Source organism: Xyrauchen texanus, chromosome 32, assembly GCF_025860055.1.
Source record: "Xyrauchen texanus isolate HMW12.3.18 chromosome 32, RBS_HiC_50CHRs, whole genome shotgun sequence".
In the NCBI taxonomy this organism is placed as follows: Eukaryota; Metazoa; Chordata; class Actinopteri; order Cypriniformes; family Catostomidae; genus Xyrauchen; species Xyrauchen texanus.
The window spans coordinates 36257297-36281511 of NC_068307.1; the positions used below are offsets into that span (position 1 = coordinate 36257297).

At 40.5% G+C, this 24215-nt stretch overlaps 1 protein-coding gene and 1 long non-coding RNA gene across 2 annotated transcripts; both read right to left on the reverse strand.

The window, feature by feature from the left end:
• Positions 1-45: 45 nt before the first annotated feature.
• On the reverse strand, positions 46-23542 carry LOC127625707 (uncharacterized). The gene is made up of 12 exons (XM_052101059.1): positions 23273-23542; positions 21556-21646; positions 20887-21192; positions 20723-20776; positions 20602-20649; positions 3398-3448; positions 3238-3291; positions 1452-1538; positions 1309-1330; positions 1176-1201; positions 686-726; positions 46-554 (listed from the first exon to the last, which is right to left on the reverse strand). Exons 1-12 carry the CDS (start codon positions 23537-23539, stop codon positions 453-455), a joined length of 1149 nt encoding a protein of 382 aa, XP_051957019.1. The 5' UTR covers positions 23540-23542; the 3' UTR covers positions 46-452.
• LOC127625709 (uncharacterized) lies at positions 7238-18075 on the reverse strand. The gene is made up of 4 exons (XR_007968346.1): positions 18008-18075; positions 8414-8468; positions 8289-8323; positions 7238-8117 (listed from the first exon to the last, which is right to left on the reverse strand). It is a non-coding gene; the product is annotated as an uncharacterized LOC127625709 (long non-coding RNA).
• Positions 23543-24215: the final 673 nt, after the last annotated feature.

The window sequence follows — 24215 nt, forward strand, 5'->3', positions numbered from 1 at the left end:
TATGAGGTCTGAAACAGACCTTTTTACTAGACAAAATATTTTGGTGTATGGAATAAAGCACATGGTTAAAATCATCAGAGCATTCAGACATAGACTGAAGGAAAAGAGAAATGTCCACTAGAGAAGTGAGAAACAGGGCAGATACAGTATGTGGCCTTAAATGTTCAAACCACACAGAATCAAACCACTACATGTGCCTGGCATAGAAAAGTGTGTCTTGTTTTTGTAACACGTTTTGCCTATATGTAGACTTTAGAGTGTAGTAAAGGTTCATGGTGTATTATTGCTTGTTTCCACAAAGCTCATGTTCAGCCATATAATCCACATTCAAACCAATTCCTGTATCTGACTCATTTCAGTATCTGACATCAGTTATGCATTTGTATAGACTGCCCTGTAAAAACATAGCAGCACTGTAACAAAGATTTAATTACAACATGATTAAAACCCTATTAAATTGGCAGAGGATTGTTTGGAATCTCTACTAGACTGTAAAATGCATGACTGTCTGCCGAGATCTCAGGGATAGTGCAGTATACATGGTACATGTTATCCTGAAGAAAAAATGAATAATGCATAAATGTAAATGTAAGTAAATCATAAATATGTGACCATAAATATTTGACCATAAATCTGCAAAATGTAAGGAAACCTCAAACAGGTTTCCTCAACCTCAAACATTCACCTTATTTTCTTCAGAATGGTCCTCATTGTCTTCAGTTTCAGCTGACAAATTGGAAATAAAAACAGATTTTAGCCTTTACTTGATTTTGTTTTCAAAGCAACTTAAATGACCATTGTAAGACTTAATGATATTGCTGAAATTAGTTTTTTCCCCTCCCAGCTATAGTAGCCCCAACTTCCTATTTAAATTCTGTATGAACATTATAGAACATTAAAATGCCTTGCACAAAATTTCTTCTTATGAGATGTACATCTATGTGTCAGAGATAATGGCTGCATCCACATTTGCGTACTGTCAAAGTTTGTACTGTATTTGATAAAGAAAGTACTTCTCAACCGTTCATAGAGTACATTTAGACATTACAATATCTGGCAAACAGAAACAATACATTTAACAAACTTTCTCTTTTTATATCACTTATTGATTGATTGATTTATTTGTAGTTTTCAATTTTTGATTAGTGCACTTCCTCATGAAAAAAAAAACTTACCAGGATGTTGACTGGGTACGCTGCTCCTAATTTTGCAAACATAAACATTTACAAATGTGTAGTATTATTTAAACAAACTTGCAAAACTTAATGTATGGTCACTTCTGTTAAGTATATTTCAGAAACCCCATACCTCCGAATCCTTGGTTTCTTTGCTAAGAAAATCATATCCAATGCATTAATGTGATGTTTTCAAACCAGATATTGAAACTGTATGAACATAAATGATTAGTTCATGCCCTGTATTTTAATGTGTGTTGAACATGCTAAACTTACAGGTGAAGCAGCATATACAGATGCCCACGAGTCCAGTCAGAGCAATGCCACCACTGGTGGCAGCCAATGCAATGAAAAGCAATGTTCCTTTAAGTCAACAAGAAATAGAATTAGGAGATTAAAATAGGAAAAATAGTATTGATGACAAGCTTGTGATCAGTTGTTTAAAATTAAGTTTGTAATTTCCGTGCCTCTAGTGGCATCAAACGGAATTGCATTTTGAACAAAATCTTGAACAAATGTGTTTTGAGTAGTTGCGATTTCTCAGGGCCAGCAAAGCCTTCTCTGCTAGCATAGCATGCCTAATAAATAAACATTTTTTCATACTTTCATTTCATCCTTTTTGCCTATGTATTTTCAATCGCTTTCCACTCCTAATTATTCTACAAAAGAATAGCAAAGTTTATCCAATCAGAATTAATTCCTTGATGCTTACAAGCGAATTGTGAAAACTGTTTCAAAAATCTCATGCCCGATGCCAAGCTCCTTAGCCGAAGCAGCTCATGAGTCTGAGTTCCACCCCATCAGGCCTTCAGAATTCCCACAGAATTCCTCAACAGTGCAAATTAATGGGTATCTTCAGTCAGATTGTCAGGTTCATCAGCCAATCAGATTGATTTATTTCTTGGTGGGTGTGGTCTTTAGGATATGTCCCATTCCAGGCCTTCTAGCTGGCCTTGAGTGACGCTTTAAGTGATGTATGTAATTTGAAAGCAAAGAGCGCAAGATGCTGACGAGTCGGCAGTCACTGCTGTCATTGCCTTTGAGAAAGAGATCCTTATGGATTTAAAAACCTGAGATGATCAGCATGATCGTGCAATTGATTAATTAAACAGGAAATGAGGGCTGATTTTCACTTCAAGCAAATTGGTAAGTGCTTTTTGCATTTTTATAGCAACATCAGGAGTTTCCTAAGTGTAAATTAGGCTGCTGGAGCATTCAGTGTCAGATTCATTTTTGAAAAGTAGCCGTGTACCCTGACAAAACAAAATTTATTGCAAGCAAAATTTAAATCGCAAATATTAGATTGTTTTTTTCATCGTATAGACCTCCTTGGTTCTGCATTTTATGCATGGACATATTTTTTAAATGTCAATTGGTATTATTAATTGGCTGCGACGTAAAGTATGATATGTGAAACTGTGTTTTCTTAATGGCATGAATCGCACTGAAGGCCTAGACTTAAAATGCACGGGCCACCAATGGTTTTGAGTTTGTTTTTGTACTTCAGAATTCCTCACTAGCGCAAAAGGTCAGGAAAACTTCATACTGGCTGCTAAACACCTTACTGCCGTTGGTGTATGCCATTGGAAGGTGTGGCCTGGAGGTTCACCTACTTTGATAACAAAGTGTAACCAACGCATATTATGGCCATGTATAGCATGTTCATACATTAGTGCCATGAATGCAGAATGTAAACATTACAAATTACACAATATCTACTGCATATATATTACTTTATATCATCATTGAATGGTTAAAACAGCTTCTTTCACTTATCTCATGTTAATTCTAATCATAGAATGAGTCATGAAGTCATTAATAACACATTTTAATGTCACATTAGTTAAGGTTTTACATGTATGCAGGTCTTGTACATCCTCATATTTAAATGCTCCTCTAAACGCATACCCCAGAGGCGTGGCCTGGTGTCTGAATGTTCGCAAACAGTATACAGTTGCTCAGCTTTTCCTAACTTCTTATTGGGTCTGAGCGAATAACAAAGAACTTTCCACGAGTATGCCTCTAGAGTGAGGGGCATTTCATCCCAAATAGCAATACTCACTTATTTTTGGTGTTCTATGGCCAGAACCTTTACCAGGAGTTGAAGTTTTCTGACCTGAAAGATTAAAATGGAGGAATAGAAACTCTGTTCACATAGTAGCAACTCTAACAAGAACATTTACTGTTGAACATTAACTGATAAATGAAGTACAGTAACTCACCTGTTGTTGTGTTAAATGTAATACTGACTTCATGTAAAGCATGAGGAGTTTCTAAAACAATTATTTATTCAAAACATTGTTAAACATCATTATTTCTTATTTCATTAACAATATTTTATTTTGGAAATTATAGGTGACAAAACTCTGATAAGCCAGCCTATATGCTAACATGACATTGCTATATTGAACACTGAAGTCTTCAGTTGTATATATGGCTTGTTGTTGAATTCACACACTGTTCCTCATTCTGATTCCAAATACATGGAGTTGTTGAGGATGTGAGCAACAGGTTTTGTCATTTAAAAAACAAAACAAAAAAAATGATTTCATTGGGTACCTGTGCTCCCTGTGTGTCATTTCTGCACAACTAGCGCCATCAAATTAAAAAGAAAATCTCAAATTTGAGGGGAAATCAACCTATGACATTTTACTTTTGGTTGTCTCAAGATAATAAAGGTATGCTAAATGTTTTCCAACTCCCTGAAAGTTATTAATGAAATAAGTGTCTTGAGATGTCTCCCCTATCTCTGTGACAGCTCTAGACTCTGTCAACAGCAAACAAAAATGTGTCAGTGGGCCGTGGTCTCTGACGCTATCTTTGGATTGCATTGTTTTGGAAAGAGGGGGGCTTGGCTAATCCAACGGCTTGTGGAAATTCTAGAACAGCTAAAATCGCTTACAGCACCTTTAAGCTGGTATAAGAGAATGTATTTTAACATTGATAAAAATAACACACATTTTGTTTTGTTACATGTGGTACTCACTTTTTGACTCTATTGTAGAAGCAATAGTAGATAAAGTTGATGATGAATCTGCAGAGAGAATTTTGCAATGTCACACAATTCGTGATAATCACAAATGCATGAAATTCTAAGAATAACTTACATAATGTTGATCTCTTTGTTGTACTTGGTGACTGATTTTGCACGGGTAAAAAAGCTTTTGGGAGGAATATATAAATTACATAAACAACATTCTTTAAATTTTAAGAAATAATTTAAAGGCAAACAGAAATTGCAAACACGATGTTACTCATACAGATTACTCACATGTAAAGTTGTATTTGTCACTATATTGTGAAAGGTTGTGTGGATCTGTTTTTAGAGAATATTTGCAGCTCAATGATTTACTCTTTGCTGACTTCATATTATTGAATAAATAATTTTCTGTTATTGTAAAAATACAGTTTGTTTTTCCAGAATTTTGCACAGACTCTGTCTTTATAAAGTATTTATACTGATCTCCAGAGAAAATGTAACAATTATAACTGCCAATATCTGATCGTGGTATTTCACAGTAAATCCTAAATTCAGAAAGTTGAGATTCATGGATGACTCTAATTGTTGGCCTCTTATCTGCAAGACACAATCAAGAAATCGTAGAGCATTAGTGTGGACTGAAACACTTCAGTGAACATGAATAATAGTTACTGTGTGATGTTAATTATAAGAATTAAAAGTCCATAAACATATACATTAAGATAAGATTTACTGGAACATTATAGTACAAAAATGAACGTCATACTGACTGATAACTGTCATAGTGTGATTCTCATTGGATCTCATTGTTGGCCTGTCATGTTTCGACTGCACTGTGTCTGACTTTTTAAGCACTGATGCTGAAGACACTGTCAGCCAGGACCGATCAGTCAATCCTGCTAGAAGTGAAATATAAAAAGTAATTCAAAACATCAGGCACTAATAACCACCACACCAGAAAAGAAAGCAACTCGCCTAAAAATGACAACATGTGAGTGACGAAATAGCAAAGTGTTTATAGTATCTTGGTGAGAACATAATTTGTCCATAAGTGTAGATTGTGTTTTTGTGACAATGTGACAACTAATAAATTATAAAGCAGAGCAAACATTACATTGTCTTAAAAAATATAGAAATGTTGGATTACCTAAAAGGAATTAAGATAAAAAATATAAGTACTTTCCTAAATCAGACTAGACCAGACATTTCCCCCAAAAGACTCAATAGTACTTATTTATTACTTTACAACACACTAGAAATCAGTGAAATATCACTGAAAATGTAAACAAACTGAACAGCTGTATTAAAGAATTCAGGAAACTATCACTTACTTTGAGGTTGAACCTCCACAAACAGCTGAAAGATGAGGAATATGAGCAGCAACATCTCAGTGTCACATGAAAGAATGATGGAACTGACACCCTAAGACACACATCACTTCAAAATTAAATGAGGAAGTAGGCAGCAATGAAAGGAAAACTATTTATGCCATAACACATTGAACGAGAGGAAATGTGAAGCCTCGGCAGGTTTCTGCATTTAAAAACTTCAATGCTCTCTAAATAACCAAGATATATGCTACAATTAAACAAAAATACCACTTTTTTATACCTCAAAGTCTACGTCGTATAAAGTAGTGGTAGAAATGGTTAGAAAATTAGATCTGTTGACACCCTTCTCACCTGAATTATAACTACTAGTGCTGCTCTTGCCTTTATTGATGCATTGTGCTACTTTAAATGTATTTTAAATGCCTACACATATATTTTGTGACATAAAACAAATAATAATGATGGCCTTTTATTTTAGATGCTGTAACAATAAGTTAATCAAGCAATAAACATCTACATTTATCGGGCGCTTTTATCCAAAGCGACTTACATAGCCATTATTACAGGGACAATCCCCCTGGAGCAACCTGGAGTTAAGTGTCTTGCTCAAGGACACAATAGTGGTGGCTGTGGGGATCGAACCAGCGACCTTCTGATTACCAGTTTACCAGTGCTTTAGACCACTACACCACCACTCCATCTCCGATTAATTTACTTAATCACAAGTTGTTAACCAATTAGTTTAACTGAGCAATTTTAACCTTATGTGACCTCTCGTCCACATGCGTTGATGCGGTATTTTGGCTTCGTTATAGGCAAAGCATAATTTCATTAAACCAACTGGTCTCAGTTCAGGAGACTTTGTGCTGTCAGACAAGGGTTAAACTTTTGAGTCATGTGACAAAACAACAAGGCAGCAATAGCAGAGGAGATTGTGTTTGGTACCTTCCAAACCCTAGAAAATGTTGCTAGCCTTTGGCTATATATGGAGTTAGGATTAAAATAAGGTGCATTTCAAAATGTTCTGAGAAAAGTGCAAACAAACAGCACACTGGAGGATAAGTCATTCACTAAATATGGAGCCAGGGAGCATCCTATATCTCTCTACAGCTAAGTCCATTCAATCCAAACATCCTATTTAAAGTTAAGTTTCAGGCTGCAAATGATGTTTGGACCACTCAACATGTTTGGCAGACATGGGACAATGGTAATCAGCACATAGATTCAGAATTTATTATGTATTAATATGTAATATGTAATTCAAGTAATTTAATTTTAACATGACAATGTAAACATGTTTACAATTTCACAACTTAAGTCTCACTGTTCACATATGTGGACATACATTTTTAGAACATCTGTTTGGTTTAAAAAATTTCTTTATTTTTTTGCACATTTCTTAGGGGCTACTAGATACAAATCAAATAGGGGAATAGAAAATGCCCACAGCAGTCATGCAGGGGTCTCAGGAGGTTAATGTTGCTCTTCCATTTTATGAAATCTACAGTAATATGGAGCATGTTTTTCCAGTGGAAAAAAAAACATTCTGAAAGCTAATGGTTCAGAGAGAAATGGTTCAGAGAGAGATGGATGTTAAAATTTGTATCTATAAATTATATACCTACCACTCTTTTTTTTTTTTTTTACTTTCAGCACAAAAATCAGAGTAGGCCACACATTTTTTTCACACACTTTTTAATTGTAATATCAATTGTGATTTAACTGGCACATTTTATAAACAAAGCGTTCTTTCACAAAAGGAAAAGACAAAAGAAACGGTGCTGAATGTTATAACAAAGTTTGCAATTTTGCCATTAATTATCTATTGTTGTAATCATTGCATTATATCAAACTGTTAAAATATAAAAGTTGACCTGGTTCCCCTCCTTCATGATTTCATAATATAAATAATGATAAACATAATAAAAAAACATTACTCTGCAATCTGCTTAACTAGTGCAGTGAAGTGTTGCATCAATGGCCAAATCAAAGGTCATCACAGGCCAACTTTTGCCTATGGGTGTTACGATGAGCTGGAAGGCAGACGAGGGGCGAGGATCTAATTGCAGAGTTAGATTTATTTGACAGGGTGAAAAACTAAATAGACAAAACAAAGGAAACACCCACAATGGGGAAATAAAACAAAACCACAGAAGACATACAAAGGGTTAACAGGCGGGGGTAAACATGAACAGAAAGCACGGAAACAAGCATCCACATACATCAACAATCGACAGGGAAATGGAGAAACAGCAGGGTTTAAATACACAGGAGACATGATGATGACAAACGACGATCAGGTGAGCACAATGACACAGGGCTGGCAGTGATGAGGGCCGGGAATCATGGGAAGTGTAGTTTTACAAAGGGAATAGGAGTTTGAGACAAAGACTAGTGAAACACAGGGCAGACAACAAGGGAATCGTGACAATGGGCCTTGGTTTGGACATCTCAGATCTAGGTATTCTTCTTTGTGGTTGTCTCTTGAAGTCATTTACATGCAACAATTAATTTAATGTGAAAATATTTCTACAAAAAATAAATTGAAAACAGGTGAAATTATCATTGGTTTGCATCATGGCTCTCAGCAGATACATCAGGGATGATGCTGCAAACAGAATACACTTTGTCCTGAAAAAAATGTACAGATATTGAATTAACATTATGTGAGAAAAATAAAACACATGTTGCAAGGCAAATACATTTAATTTATTTTAACTGTCATGTTTTTAAAATTTTTCCCCTTTTATGTTATTTGTTTATTTTTAAACATAATAATTTAATGAAGAGAGATTTTCTTACCCAGACGTTGATTATTTGAGCTATCCTTGATTCTGCTAAAAATAACAAATGTACAAGTTTTCTTTATTTCTTTTCTTGTGTACCTTAAATTTAGGTTCTAAAATTTGTTCTAAATTTATACTTACACTTCCACAAAGTGCACTTCAGAAAATTCAGTCATTTCACTCTCCAGATTCTCTGCTAAGGAAATGTTATATCATTTCAGTTAGGAAACGTCTTGGTTACTATTGTAACCTCCGTTCCCTGAGGGAAGGAACGAGACGTTGTGTCAAAGTAAGTGGCACAAGGGGTCTTCTCGGACGCCGAATTGTACCTCTGAACCTGAGAAAAGGCCAATGTCAAGTTGGCAGACAGAATTTGCACGCCCCGCCCCGAACATACGGGTATAAAGGGAAGCGGGGCAGTGAATGCCAGTCAGGATTTTGCACTGAGGAGCCGAAAGGATGAAGCACGGCCAGTAACAGTGCTAGGTCTAGTGCAGTGGCAGGAGGGACCCAACGTCTCGTTCCTTCCCTTGGTTATAATAGTAACCTTGATGTTCCCCTTCTGTTACTCTCTCGACATTGTGTCGAAGGAAGTGACACAAGGGGTCCATATAAAAATGCCATGCACTGACCGTGTTACGTGACTGTCAAAACAGGAGCAAAGCAGGCTATTGCGGGAGGAGATGTGTGGCAAATACACCATGAGGGTTGTGAAGTCGGACGTGGGATACGGCACGGTGGTAGGTCCAGCCTAATGAAGGTGGGAACTCTACAAGCACGGGGCCGAGGCAGCGGGGCTGCCCGAGGAAACGCGGGTCCGCCAAGAGGGGGACTGTACCACGGAAAATACATCACGGGGGGTTAGCCTGAATAGGGAACTATGCCCGTGGATCCTGTCACCAGTACAGAGCCCTGAGGCTTGTAGTGGTTCTAGCCTCGAGTTGCTCCGCTGAATTCGCAGGCCAGAAGGCTAGGGAGGAAAAACATCCAGGCAGCAACGCTCAGTGGCTGACCTGGGACAGAAGGCGCACTGGATCACTTTGGTGAAGGGCGCAAGGGGCAAGCGGAACACCCGGTCGGTTGTGCCTCGTTACCGAGTTCTACCGGCTCGGACCTGACAAAACACAGAACGAGACCGACTCAACCCTCAGATTGTAAAATCTGGCAATGGTATTGGGTGTTGCCCAGCCCCCTGCTCTGCAGATGTCTGCTAGGGAGGTGCCGTGGCTCAGTGACCAAGAGGACGCTACACTTCTAGTAGAGTGTGCTCGGACCTGCAGGGGGCGGGCACGCCCTGGGCGTGATATGCTAAGGAAATAGCATCAACGACCCAGTGGGCTAGCCTCTGTTTGGAGACGGCGTTCCCTTTCCGCCGTCCGCCAAAGCTGACAAAGAGCTGCTCAGAACGTCTAGAGCTCTGCAAGCGGTCCACATAGGTACGCAAAGCACACATCGGACACAGCAATGAAGGCAGCACATGCAGGTTCACGACCTGGTCCCTGAAAGTGGTCGTAGGAACCTTGGGCACATAGCCCGGTCGGGGTCTCAGGATAACGTGAGAAAGTGCCGGACCGAACTCCAGTTATGTGTCGCTGACAGAGAATGCTTGCAGGTCTCCAACTCTCTTGATTGAGGCTAACGCGATCAGGAGGGCCGTCTTTAGGGATAGGGCCTTGAGCTCGACTGAATCAAGCGGCTCAAATGGGGGTCTCTGAAGGCCCGCGAGGACCACTGAGAGATCCCAAGAGGGAAACAGGCTAGGCCGGGGAGGATTGAGTCTCCGGGCACCTTTCAGGAACCTGATAATCAAGTCGTGCTTACCAAGGGACTTGCCATCTACTGCATCGTGGTGGGCTGCGATGGCAGCTAAATACACCTTCAAGGTGGAGGGGGACAGCCTCCCCTCCCGCCTCTCCTGCAGGAATAGTAGCTCTGACTGGACTGCACATCTCTGTGGGTCTTCAGCCCGGGAAGAACACCAGTTCACGAACAAGTGCCACTTCAGGGCATCAAGTTGCCTGGTTGAGGGAGCTCTGGCTTGATTGATCGTGTCTACAACAGCAGGTGGTAGATCTACTAGATCTTCTGCATACCGTCCAGGGGCCAGACGTGGAGGTTCCAGAGGTCTTGGTGTGGATGCCAGAGGGTGCCCCGTCCCTGAGAAAGAAGGTCCTTCCTTAGAGGGATTTTCCAGGGAGGGGCTGTCGCGAAGAGCGTGAGATCGGAAAACCTGGTGCGGGGGGCCACCAAGATGACCTGTTCCTCATCTTCCCTGATCTTGCACAGCACCGATGCAAGAAGGCTCACTGGGGGAAATGTGTACTTGGCACACAGTGGCACACAGCTGACCCCCGGGGCCAGCTGTGTGCCAGCGCATCTGTCCCGAGAGGAACATTCGTCAAGGAACACCAGAGCGGGCAATCGGAGTTGTCTTGGGAGGCAAAGAGGTCTACCTGGGCCTTGCGGAATCGGTCCCAAATGAGCTGGACCACCTGAGGGTGGAGCCTCCACTCTCCACTGGGCGAAACATGTCGTGACAGCGTGTCCGCCATCGTGTTGCGGTTGCCAGGGATGTGAGTGGCGAGCAGCAACTTGAGTCGCAGCTGACTCCAAAGGAGGAGATGGCGGGCGAGTTGAGACATATGACGAGAGTGCATGCCACCTTGGCGATTTATGTACGCTACCGCCACGGTGCTGTCTGAACGGCTCAGAATGTACTTGCCTCGGATTAGTGGAATAAACCTCCATAGGGCAAGAAGTACAGCCATCAACTCTAGGCAATTGATGTGCCAACGCTGCTGGAGTCCTTTCCAGGTGCCCGTGGCAGCGTGCCTGTTCCATACGGCGCCCCAACCCTGTCGAGAGGTGTCTGTGGTTACCACGACACGTATGGACACCTGCTGCAAGGGGACTCCGGCCTGCAGAAAGCAGAGGTCTGTCCAAGAGTTGAAAGTCTGACGGCAGGCGAGGGTGATTATCACACGATGCGCGCCGTGGTGCGATGCCCATCTCGGGACTCGAGACTGTAGCCAGTGCTGTAGCGGTCTCATATGCATCAACCCAAGTGGCGCGACCACAGCTGAGGATGCCATATGCCCAGAAGCCACTGGAATTATTTTAGAGGAACCGCTGTGCTGGGCTCGAAGTGAGCGAGGCACCTGAGCACTGACTGGGCGTGCTCGATGGTGAGTCACGCTGTCATTGAGACTGAGTCTAACTCCATTCCGAGAAAAGAGATATTCTGAACCGGGGCGAGCTTGCTCTTTTCCCAGTTGGGGACAGGCTCTATCACGTCCTTGAGGAGCAGAGTGTAAATCTCTGCTCGTAAGGCACTGGCTTGTTGGCCGCACACTATAGTGAACCGAATACCGCTGAAACGCGGCGTGAGCCAGGCGAACTGAATCGTGTAGCCGAGTCGAATGGTCCTGGTCAACCAGCGCGACATCCAAACTCCGTGCAAGGGGGACTAACGGGACAATCACATTTGATGTACTGCGCGGGGCTTCGCGGCGGGGGGGCAGGTAATAATGCATCGGGAGGCAAAAGAGCGTCCCGAGGCTGGGGTGCTGAGAAAAGACTCAAAGCACTTACCTTGCTCCGCGCACCCGGGGTGGGTTAGAGACTGAGAAAGAGGTCCTGAGAAGGCGTCTTCGGAACTCGTCAGCGCTGACCTGCCGGGGCTGGAAAGTCGCGGGCGAGGCGAGAAAGTTGCGTCCGGGAAACCAGTTTTGGAGAGTTGTAGGGCCGGGGTGCCTGGAGATGGTGAGCGTACGCCGTCTGCGAGGTGCTTGACGCTGGGGCGGAAAGCTGGGCCCAGGTTGCGGAGCTGCCTGTGTTCGTTGTCTGGTCACAGGGCGACGCCCTCGGCAAGCAGGCGGGGTGTGCTGGATGGGTGGCACCGCGGCATGTTGTGTGAAATTGCCTCCGTCTGCTTCCTCACTGACGAGTACTGCTGTGCGAAGTCGCCGATGGTGTCGCCGAAGAGGCCGAGCTGGGAGACCGGGGCATTGAGAAACTTAGCTTTGTCAATGTCGCACATCTCAACCATGTTCAGCCAGAGGTGGCGCTCCTGGACCACGAGGGTGGCCATCACCTGCCTGAGTGCCTGCGCCATGACCTTCATTGCCCTGAGAGCGAGTTCGGTACCAGAGCACAGTTCCTGCAGCACATCGGGATCGGGACTACCCAGGTGCGGATCTTTAAGTGTCTTGGCTTTATAGACCTGCAGCAGGGCAGAGGCGGCCTGTCCAGTGGCACTGTAGGCTTTGGAGGTCAGAGATGACATCATCATACAGGCCTTGGAGGGGAGTACCGGGCGGTCTCGCCAGGTGGCGGCGTTCTCTGGGCACAGATGGTTCGCTACCGCCCTATCCACCTTGCCCTTCCGGGAAGAATGGACAGGGGCGGAAAGGCATCTTGAAAAAGACGCGTCCTGAAAAGGACGTTCAACGCCGCTGTGACTCTTTTAGTGAGTGGAAAAAAGCTCTCTTAGAGGAAATATATACACTTTTAAACAGAAAGAAGCGCTGTCGAAGCACCCAGGGGCATGGAATGCACAACGTGCAAGGAGAGAATGCCAGCTGGAAATGCGCCGTGCGGATCCAACAGCCACGCTTCTCGCTGATAGAGGTAAGAGAGCAGGAGTGATCAGCTGTTCGTAGTACAACCATTCGGCTCCGAAGAAAAATTCTGACTGCCCCGCTTCCCTTTATACCCGTATGTCCGGGGCGGGGCATGCAAATTCTGTCTGCCCACTTGATATTGGCCTTTTCTCAGGTTCAGAGGTACGATTCGGTGTCCGAGAAGACCCCTTGTGTCACTTCCTTTGACACAACGTCAAGAGAATGACAGAAGGGGAACTGCGTGTGGTGCAGGTCGATATGTCCGGTCCCCGACACGTCTCTTCCTTAACCAATCAGGAGTTGTTAACCCTCTGTAAAATAATTTATAAGCAGGCACTCACCTCTAAACTTTCGTCTACAGTCCAACAGTGCAGTGTTATATGGATTCACCCTCCACCTCCCCAGCTCCCCCTGTCTAGATCTGCTTAAGTAGGGGGTGTAAGGCGGGGTGCCAATGTGTTTGCATTCAAAGGCAAAGAGCAAATGCTTCCTGAGGCACCACACCCCACTGAGCAAAGACTGAAAAACCACACCTCATTGTTGGCCTTCCACATCTGTCCCATTCTCTCCCCTCTCCTCCTCATCCATTTCCTTTCAGCCCAGAATCACCCCAAACTCACCTAAGATCTGTATGTAACAAAAGACCATATCTGATGTATAGCAAATGCTTCCTGAGGCACCACACCCCACTGAGCAAAGACTGAAAAATCACACCTCATTGTTGCCCTTCCACATCTGTCCCATTCTCTCCCCCCTCCTCCTCCTCATCCATTCCCTTTAAGCCCAGAATCACCCCTAAACTCACCTGTATGTAACAAAAGACCATATCTGATGTATACAAATAATGTAACTTGTGTAACATGTTTGGTATCATTTAAAATGTCTCGGTGCGTCTGGTATAGTGTTTTGTCCCCAGGTTTATAAAACCTAATGACAACAAAGTTATAAGGTCTATGCCAAATACTGAATAATTCTGGAGGCCTATCCCCCTCCTTGAAGTTTTAACACCAGGAAGCCAAGAACCCTTTCACCCCCAAATTCTCATTGAACAAAGGATAATACCATTTGGTACACAATGTGTATTCTGTCTGGATATTTAAGGAAGGCTGGCCCAGAGCTCAAGGTTCTCTGTAGCCAGATGATCTCACACCTCAATGTGTGTAACTGTAATATCTGCATTCAGATTTCCCATGCTTTGCAATTAAATGTACTTTTCTCAACTGCCAGGTATGTTCTTTGACCTGTTTCTTTAACTTGTGTTTTAAATCCTACCTGGCAAATAAATTGTTACTTTTTGATTCATTCTGTTTTCCTCTGAAATCATTTATATCTATACTGGGTCTTTAAAATAGGAGAAACCGACCTGGAGGAACCGAGCAGGAGAATCCCATTTTAAGAATCATTTATATCACAACTGAAGCTTTAATGTAGGAGGAAGCCACTTAAAGACTATCAGTTTGAATCTCATTAGAACCTGATCAAAAGGTAAATGAATAGAAGAGGATTCAGCGTAATCAATAACTTAAATGAGTAAAATAAAAGAATAATCAGAAAGAATTTAGAGCTTTAATCTAAATTTGAGATCAACTTAAAATTGGAGTCAGATTAATATAAAATTGGAGTCAGATAAAATTAATAACGGGATGAATTTGTAAAGTGCAAATTATTAACAATAATTGCTTTACTTCAGTGCTCAGAAAAGACAGAACAACGCAGAGACCTTCAAGGGGCAAATCTATGTATTTTTAGCAGTTTTGCCTGCCATTTTACAGGGGATAACTCCCATGTTCAGCAACAACAGCATATCTCAACAGCAGCTGTGTATTGACCATGTTAAGCAGGTGCATGCGTTAGCAGATCTAGTCCGCCAAGTCCAAACCTACTCTCAATACCATTTACACAATAAACAAATTTGTCAAAACTACTGAAGAGTTGTCCTAACTATAATACTGAATGACCCACCAAAGCCTATGAAAGGATCAGCATCAATGTAGATTTGAAGGGAGTTTGAAGTTTCAAAATAATCATTATAAAAAAGATAAACCGTTTCAATCTGATAAAAGGCGAGTCCAGAATTGCATGTCAGACTGACAGCCGAGGTTGAGAGTAACAATATTGTTGCGAGGAGGAGGGTGTTGCCGGGCCATGAGGGTGCACGGCCGGCACTGAATCAGATGATCAGCGGGAGAGCGAGAGAGAGAGAGAGAGAGAGAGACGCAGATGGCTGCATTGTGTGTGTCTCGGTTCATGTTTGTTTTAAGTTGAATTTCTCATTAAATTTTATGTTTAATGTTCGGCCGGTTCACGCCTCCTCCTTGCCCGTCCTTTAACTATTATAGATATCTTGAAGTTTTGGAATGGATTTGGAAATTTCAAGATGAATGCCCGCCCTTGGGGAATAATGCACACATAGCAAAATTTAGGTGCCCTAACAGGGAAAGTAGATTGCGCTTGAATATGAATAGGTGGAAACGAAGAGGATATACATTGACAAATTCGAGTGAATTTCTAAGAGGAAGAGAAGCTATCATTATCTGCCTATCAAGATTTATACCAAGGAACTCTAAGGAAGTAGAGGGACCGATGTGTCAGAAAGTGGCATCACGAGTTTGAGTGATACTGATTTGAAGGTGAAAATACTATGGCCTGGTGGGGATTTTAGAAAGTCGACTACAAGAAAATCACCTAAAAGGTGTAAAATAAAGGGAAGTTTACATTTATTGAGGAGGATCCAGCAAAGAGTGTCAAAGATTTGCAGACTACTGCAGCAGCTGAAAGTTAGTCGAACAGTGAAGTATTATTTAGAATGCCACCTGATTCTGAAAAGGTGCCATTGCGATGGATAAAGGGGCATCATTTTGAATGCCTCTGTGATATCAGCTTTCCCTAGCCAGGTGCCTTTGCAGTTTTAATTCATTGAATTGAATGGTCTACTGAAGCGACGGATAGGGAAAAAATATCAGATGGAATGAGACTGTTAATACTGGGAACTGGACTGTTATGAGGAGCAGAAAGATCAATAATAAGGTGTTTTTTACCTATTTCTTGGTAGCAAGACCTATAGGATTCATGCGAAATTTAGATGGGCATAGGGGCCAATTAAATAGCCCTTTTTAACCTCTTTTTGGATTATACCATCAATTACCTTGGGCTCTTTCAGTGCTGACAAAAGATTTTTGATATGTGAGTTGAGGAGGGGAGGGGATGAAACTAAGACAAGCTAGAAAACCTTGTAGGAGACCAGTAATTAAGAAATTTCTTAAACAAATTTTGTTATACATTTTTGGAAAGTCCTTGCACTTTGATTGGAGTGGAAGGATGTTTATTAATTTTCTTGTTGGTCCAGGCTTGCTCTTGTGGGGACAAACAGTTCTAGGGTGACTGTCGCCGCATAAGCTACAACAATGCACAAATTTGCATCTAATGGAAGGACAAACATACTCGAAATGAATACAAACTGTACTATGGCTATCTACAGAGTTTGTCTTTCTTGTAGGGTGAGAGGAAAACCTAAATCTAGGTTCAGAAATGGAGGATGATGCTATGGAATCCTGTGTTGCTTGAAATGCTGTTCTGGGGAACAGTTTTGCAGAGTGAGCGAATGATCCACAGACAGAGCAGGAAATAGCTTGATGGCCTGTGAAGTGAACAGAATATTATTTATTATCAAAGATAATAATTAATTATTAAAATTAATTAAACATTGATTAGATTTAACACTAGCTTATTGATCCTTCAAATTCAACAATCATCAAAGATAATTGTCAATTATCAAAATCAATAGAATATTAATTAGGATTAACGTAGACGGGGCACCACCCTGGAATCAGGGACTAATAACCAGCAGTACAGTCTCAATGTTAGATTGTTCTCTTAGGAAAATTGATGTCCATAGATAATCAAGATTAAAAAGGGAACAACGAAGGGTTGAATTCGAGCACTGGCATCCCCTGCCAGCCTTTGACGCATGTGTAAGCAAAACAAACCAAAACACTGCTCTTTTAATTATAGCGAAGTTTACTGAAAATACAATATCAATTAATAATCAATACAATGCAGTCAATACATTTCCGACATTCAACGACAAACTAAACAGTGACATGATTAGATATGGTAACCAAAACAGGCCTATAACACATGAAAGGAATGTGTGTGAGAGGAGTGACGTGCACGAAATGGCGGACGTGACTCTCGTGGAGAGTACATCAAGTAAGACGGAGAGAATGTGGGCGGAGAGAAGCCGGTTAATGGCGACTGCCCGTGTGTGGCGTGTCTTTACGGCGTGTGTGCGTGTGTGTGTGTGTGTGTGTGTGTGTGTGTGTGTGTGTGGTTAGTAGCGACAGAAAGAGAGAGAGTGAAAATGGCCGCGCCGAAGCCGGTTTCGCGATCGCGGAAGAGAAGGCAACTGTTATGGATAAACACAGTGTCTCAAGTCTCTTCACGATGGCGTAAATACACAACAGTCCAACGTGGTTGGATGACAACACAGCAAAGTCTCATTTGTGATAACAGTATGTTACATTAATACCTTGAGAATTAATAGCAACAAATGAGCAGACTCTGCGGTCCATAAACTGTACAAACAATAAACTTGATCCACAAGAATAACACACCTAAATATCCTATCTCTGCCCAGACGTAACCTCTTACTTGTATCACCTACCTGAATCCACTTGTTTTTTTTTTTTATCTCTTGGCAATTGTCTTGGTCATCCCCAGAATCTACCAGGGAAATGGCTTCTTCTGAATCTGAAGATTCTAGGAGAGGTATTTCTCCTCTAAGGAGAATTAAAAGTAGGGTAGAGACTGTGAGAACAGTGGAAAACCGCATGGATAATCGGCTGCACTGAATGCCATATAACACTACGCTGTTGGACTGTAGTCAAAGCTGTAGAGATGAGTAACTCCTTATAAATTATTTGACAGAGGGTCCTGATTGGTTAAGGAAGAAGCGTGTCGGGAACCGAACATATCGACCTGCACCAAATAGAGTTTTCTAACTGAACTACTAAGATATATTCAACAAGTTAGTGTAATGTTTTACAAAAGATTGTAAAAGACAACTTTTTCTGTATGATCACAATTTTTCTGAATGCGAGTGAGTTATGCTTACTGCTGATAAAGCACAGACAAACACCTATGAATCCGGTCAACATGAAGCTGCCACACATGATAAGCCATATTCCTAGAAAGTCACAAGAAATCTGATTTTTAAGGCTTGTTTTTTTGTTGATCACAGAAAGTATTAGAAAATATAATGAGAAAAAGAATAAGATAACACATATTAAAAAAGTATAGTAACTCACCAGCAGTGATGTTCCATGGGAAATTGAGGGGGTGTGAAGCCTGAGTAGTTTCTAGTGGAGCTAAAACAGAAAATAGAACTAAACATTCTAAAACATTGCATTTCAGTCAGTCAAACCATCATTAACATCCATATTTCTTATTTAGATATATATTTCTTATTTGTGGTGTTCAGGGCTAGCAATTGTACCAGGAGTTGAAGTTTTCAGAACTGAAAAAGTGAATTGGAGAAATACATGGACACTCTGACACATTACAAGCTGCTCTAGAACAGTTACTCAGCTCAGTAACTACAACATTTAGTACATTAACTAACTCATCAGCTGTGGTGTTCATTGTGACACAGTGGAGGTTTGAAGGCTGAGTTCCTAAACATCAGTGAAAATGTTGTTATAGGTCAATATTTCCTATTTATATATTTTTTGACTTGTCAATAATTTACAACAAAGTGTGTTGCTCATAAATATCAGAATTTGCACAATTTAGTCTTATGAGCATAATTTGTTTTAGCAAACAAAAATAAAACCAAAGACTTTTTAGGAAATGGTGACCAGTTACATCGCATAAAAATATACACTTTTCCTTAAACATATACACTAATGAGCCAAAACATTATGACAGGTGAAGCAAATAATATTGATCATCTTGTAACAAGGCCACACATCAAGGTCTGGGTAGATTAGATGGTAAGCAAACAGTCAGTTGTCGTAGTCAACGTGTTGAATGAAGGAGAAATGGGCAGGAGTAAAGACCTGAGAGATTTTGACAAGGGACACATTTTTATGGCCATTTAAATGGCAAGGCTTGTGGGGTACCATCCAACAGTGGTCCGAGGAGGGACTAACCACAAACCAGCAACAGGTTGTTAGGCGCCCAAGGCTCATCGATGTGCGAGGGCAACATAAGATATTCCATCTGGTCCGTACCGACAGAAGGTCTACTGTGGCACAGGTCACAGAAAATTTTAATGATGTTTATGGGAGGAATGTTTCACAACACACGAATTGGGCTGCTTAGCCGCAGACCAGTCACAGTGCCCACGAAGACCCCTGTCCACCATGTAGTTCGGCTACAATGAGCATGAGCGCATTGGAACTGGACCTTGAAACAGTGGAAGAAGGTCCCCTGGTCCAATGAGTCCCATTTTCTTTTACATCACATGAACGGCCATGTACATCTGCACCGCCTACCTACTGAAGTGATGGCACCAGGATGCACTGTGGGAAGATGACAAGCTGGTGAAGGGAGTGTGATGCTCTGAGCTATGTTCTGCTGGGAATCCCTGGATCCGGCCATTCGTTTGGACATCATTTTGACACATGCCAACTACATAAACTTGGTTGCAGACCAGCTACACCCCTTCATGGCAATGGTATTCCCTGATGGCAGTGGCCTCTTTCAACAGGATATTGTGCTCTGCCACACTGCACACATTGTTCAGGAATGGTTTGAGGAACATGATGAAGAGCATGATGTTGCCCTGGCCTCCAAATTCCCCAGATCTCAATCGGATTGCGCATCTGTGGGATGTGCTGGACCAACAAGTCTGATCCACGGGGGCTTCACCTCGCAACTTACAGGATATGAAGGATCTGCTGTTAATGTCTTGGTCCCAGATACCACAGGACACCTTCAGGGGTCTTGAAGAGTCCATGCCTTGGCAGGTTGTTGCTGTTTTGGCGGCATGCGGAGGACCAACAGCATATTAGGCAGTTGGTCATTATGTTTTAGCTCATCAGTGTATGTACAATTTTACCAAAAATGGACATGTTTTATGCAAACTATACCTGTTAATCAAAAACAGACAAATACGTTTTTTAAGTCTTGCTCATTTGGCTTGGTTCCAACATTATATTTTTGTTACTAAGTTGTATGATAAATCAAGTGTAAATCAAGTATATTAAATGCACTCATGTGTAGTGCTTTTAATTTGATAGTGTGCCATTCTGACACGTTCATCCAAAGCAACTTAAAACTATTAAGATATTGTCTCCCCAACCTTCTGTCTGCCTATCTACCTTCTTAATGAACATTGTAGTATGTTAAAATGCTCATTGGATTTTCTTGTGAAGGGTTCTGTTAAGCATGTGAGCAACAAGCGTTGACATTAAAGTTTGTTGTGCAATTGCAACGCTTACTTTTAATGTTTCACTTTAATCTTTATAATGAATTTTCTTTAGAAATATTAGCCTGCTACTCACCAGCCATGGGGTTGGTTGTGGTCTTAAAAGAAAGACTGGATTCCATAATCAGAGCTGCTAAAATAAATAAAAACTTACTACATAACATAGTAACAAAACAACATTTCTAACAAGTTATTTAGATTTGTTAGTAAAATAGAAATCACCACAGTGTCACACTAAAAAATAACACACATTTTGTTTTGTTACATGTGGTACTCACTTTTTGACTCTATTGTAGAAGCAATAGTAGATAAAGTTGATGATGAATCTGCAGAGAGAATTTTGCAATGTCACACAATTCGTGATAATCACAAATGCATGAAATTCTAAGAATAACTTACATAATGTTGATCTCTTTGTTGTACTTGGTGACTGATTTTGCACGGGTAAAAAAGCTTTTGGGAGGAATATATAAATTACATAAACAACATTCTTTAAATTTGAAGAAATAATTTAATGGCAAACAGAAATTGCAAACACGATGTTACTCATACAGATTACTCACATGTAAAGTTGTATTTGTCACTATATTGTGAAAGGTTGTGTGGATCTGTTTTTAGAGAATATTTGCAGCTCAATGATTTACTCTTTGCTGACTTCATATTATTGAATAAATAATTTTCTGTTATTGTAAAAATACAGTTTGTTTTTCCAGAATTTTGCACAGACTCTGTCTTTATCAAGTATTTATACTGATCTCCAGAGAAAATGTAACAATTATAACTGCCAATATCTGATCGTGGTATTTCACAGTAAATCCTAAATTCAGAAAGTTGAGATTCATGGATGACTCTAATTGTTGGCCTCTTATCTGCAAGACACAATCAAGAAATCGTAGAGCATTAGTGTGGACTGAAACACTTCAGTGAACAGGATTATGACAGTTAAAAATAATAGTTACTGTATGATGATAATAATACGATTTAAAAGTCTGTAAACATACACATAAAGATAAGATTTTACTGGAACATTATAATACAAAAATGAACGTCATACTGACTGATAACTGTCATAGTGTGAATCTCATTGGATCTCATTGTTGGCCTGTCATGTTTCGACTGCACTGTGTCTGACTATTTATTACTTTACAACACACTTGAAATCAGTGAAATATCACTGAAAATGTAAACAAACTGAACAGCTGTATTAAAGAATTCAGGAAACTATCACTTACTTTGAGGTTGAACCTCCACAAACAGCTGAAAGATGAGGAATATGAGCAGCAACATCTCAGTGTCACATGAAAGAATGATGGAACTGACACCCTAAGACACACATCACTTCAAAATTAAATGAGGAAGTAGGCAGCAATGAAAGGAAAACTATTTATGCCATAACACATTGAACGAGAGGAAATGTGAAGCCTCGGCAGGTTTCTGCATTAAAAACTTCAATGCTCTCTAAATAACCAAGATATATGCTACAATTAAACAAAAATACCACTTTTTATACCTCAAAGTCTACGTCGTATAAAGTAGTGGTAGAAATGGTTAGAAAATTAGATCTGTTGACACCCTTCTCACCTGAATTATAACTACTAGTGCTGCTCTTGCCTTTATTGATGCATTGTGCTACTTTAAATGTATTTTAAATGCCTACACATATATTTTGTGACATAAAACAAATAATAATGATGGCCTTTTATTTTAGTTGCTGTAACAATTAATTAATCAAGCAATAAACATCAGAAGACCTTTTTGGATGTTGCACCAAAATGCTGCATTTTACATTCTTAAGTGGGACTTTTTCCAAAAATGCTGTTTATCCATGCTTTAATTTGCAAAAATTAAGACATGAATTTAATTAATCAAAAGTTGTTAACCAATTAGTTTAACTGAGCAACTTTAACCTTATGTGACCTCTCGTCTACATGCGTGGATGTGGTATTTTGGCTTCGCTATAGGCAAAGCATCATTTCATTAAACCGACTGGTCTCAGTTCAGGAAACTCTGTACTGTCAGACAAGGGTTAAACTTTTGAGACATGTGACAAAACAAGGCAGCGATAGCAGAGGAGATTGTGTTTTGTAAGAAACTTCATTAAGTTTTGACACTGAAACCTTTTTGAGTCAAAAGTTTGGAGTCTCTTATTTCAGCCAATATGCCATTTTAAACATTTGAGTGATTTATTATGAAATGGCACTGTTAAACACAATAACCACATTCGTGGACTGTATGCTTAGTCTCAGCTAAAATATTTTATATTCACTGAGCATTATCACATTGAGAATTAATGGATGCTTCCAAATCCTGGAAAATTTAGCTAGCCTCTGGCTATATATGGAGTTAGGATTAAAATAAGGTGCATTTCAAAATGTTCTGAGAACAGTGCAAACAAACAGCACACTGGAGGATAAGTCATTCACTAAATATGGAGCCAGGGAGCATCCTATATCTCTCTACAGCTAAGTCCATTCAATCCAAACATCCTATTTAAAGTTAAGTTTCAGGCTGCAAATGATGTTTGGACCACTCAACATGTTTGGCAGACATGGGACAATGGTAATCAGCACATAGATTCAGAATTTATTATGTATTAAAGGGGTCATGACATGGTTTTTTTTATTGTATTATTATGTTCCCTTAGGTGCAATTATAGTATTAATATATTTTTTTTTAAGAAAAACTTTTAAAATCTAGTGATTTATGACCTTTTCCCACCCTGTTTCTCATCCTCTGATTCAAACAGTCTGTTTTGGGGGCGTTTTCCATTTAAGACTTCAGTGTTAACGCCCACTGTTATGATTGGCTAACGTCAGTGCCTATGTATCAATTATTGACGCCCCCAGCCAGAACAATATGCAAGTAAACTAAGTAAAAACACTGTGATTATTCATAATGAATGAAATTGCGCTTTAAAAAGTAGTTTAAAGTTTAAAATAGATTACTTACAGTTTGCGTCGTCGTTGTTCCCAGAATAGTCGGCACGGACTTATCTTTGAGCAACAGTTTTCTGGCAAAGCCAGCATCATATTGAGATTTGTTCTCAAAACAGTCATCCTTAAAATGTACAGAACAAACGCTTAAGTTAACACTGCCGTGACTGGGTCGTCCGCAAAAAATAAACTGCATCCATTTTTCCCTGACGTCTGGATCTTTCGGCAGCTTATTCAGAGGTTTTGTTTGACCACAGCCAGGAACAGCACATCTGTGTGGCATCGTAATTTTCCTATGCACAAGTAGTCTCTGTCAGAGCTCGCTGTCCATCGACTGAACACTTGTGAGGCGCACGGCGATACGAAATGAGCGTAATCTTGCGCTTAAAGCGTAGTTATCTTGTGCTGGAGGCGGTCATATGCAAACGCTGTTACGTCACTTCTAACCGACACGTCACTTCTAACCATGAATCCAGAACGACCTGTATTTTGAGCTTGATTAAATAAATGATTCGTCTAGAATGGGGAGGACGTCTTAAAATATTAAACTTGCAGGACGTTTTAATGATACAAAGACCTCTTATATACCAAAAGATCAAGGCAAATTTGGTTTCTCATGTCATGACCCCTTTAATATGTAATATGTAATTCAAGTAATTTAATTTTAACATGACAATGTAAACATGTTTACAATTTTACAACTTAAGTCTCACTGTCCACATATGTGGAGATACATTTTTAGGATCACTGTTTGGTCTAAAAAAAATTGTTTTATGTTTTTGCACATTTCTTAGGGGCTACTAGATACAAATCAAACAGGGGAATAGAAAATGCCCACAGCAGTCATGCAGGGGTCTCAGGAGGTTAATGTTGCTCTTCCATTTTATGAAATCTACAGTAATATGGAGCATGTTTTTCCAGTGGAAAAAAAAAAACATTCTGAAAGCTAATGGTTCAGA

What these genes read in the sequence shown, in the direction of transcription:
- LOC127625707 (XM_052101059.1), bottom strand. Translation starts at nt 23,539, where the DNA reads ATGCCACACAGATGTGCTGTTCCTGGCTGTGGTCAAACAAAACCTCTG. An exon ending in TGTGGAGGTTCAACCTCAAA is followed by an intron (nt 21,193 to 21,555) that starts GTAAGTGATAGT and finishes TGTGTCTTGCAG; the next exon opens with ATAAGAGGCCAACAATTAGA. An exon ending in TTCTACAATAGAGTCAAAAA is followed by an intron (nt 3,449 to 20,601) that starts GTGAGTACCACA and finishes TAATTGTTTTAG; the next exon opens with AAACTCCTCATGCTTTACAT.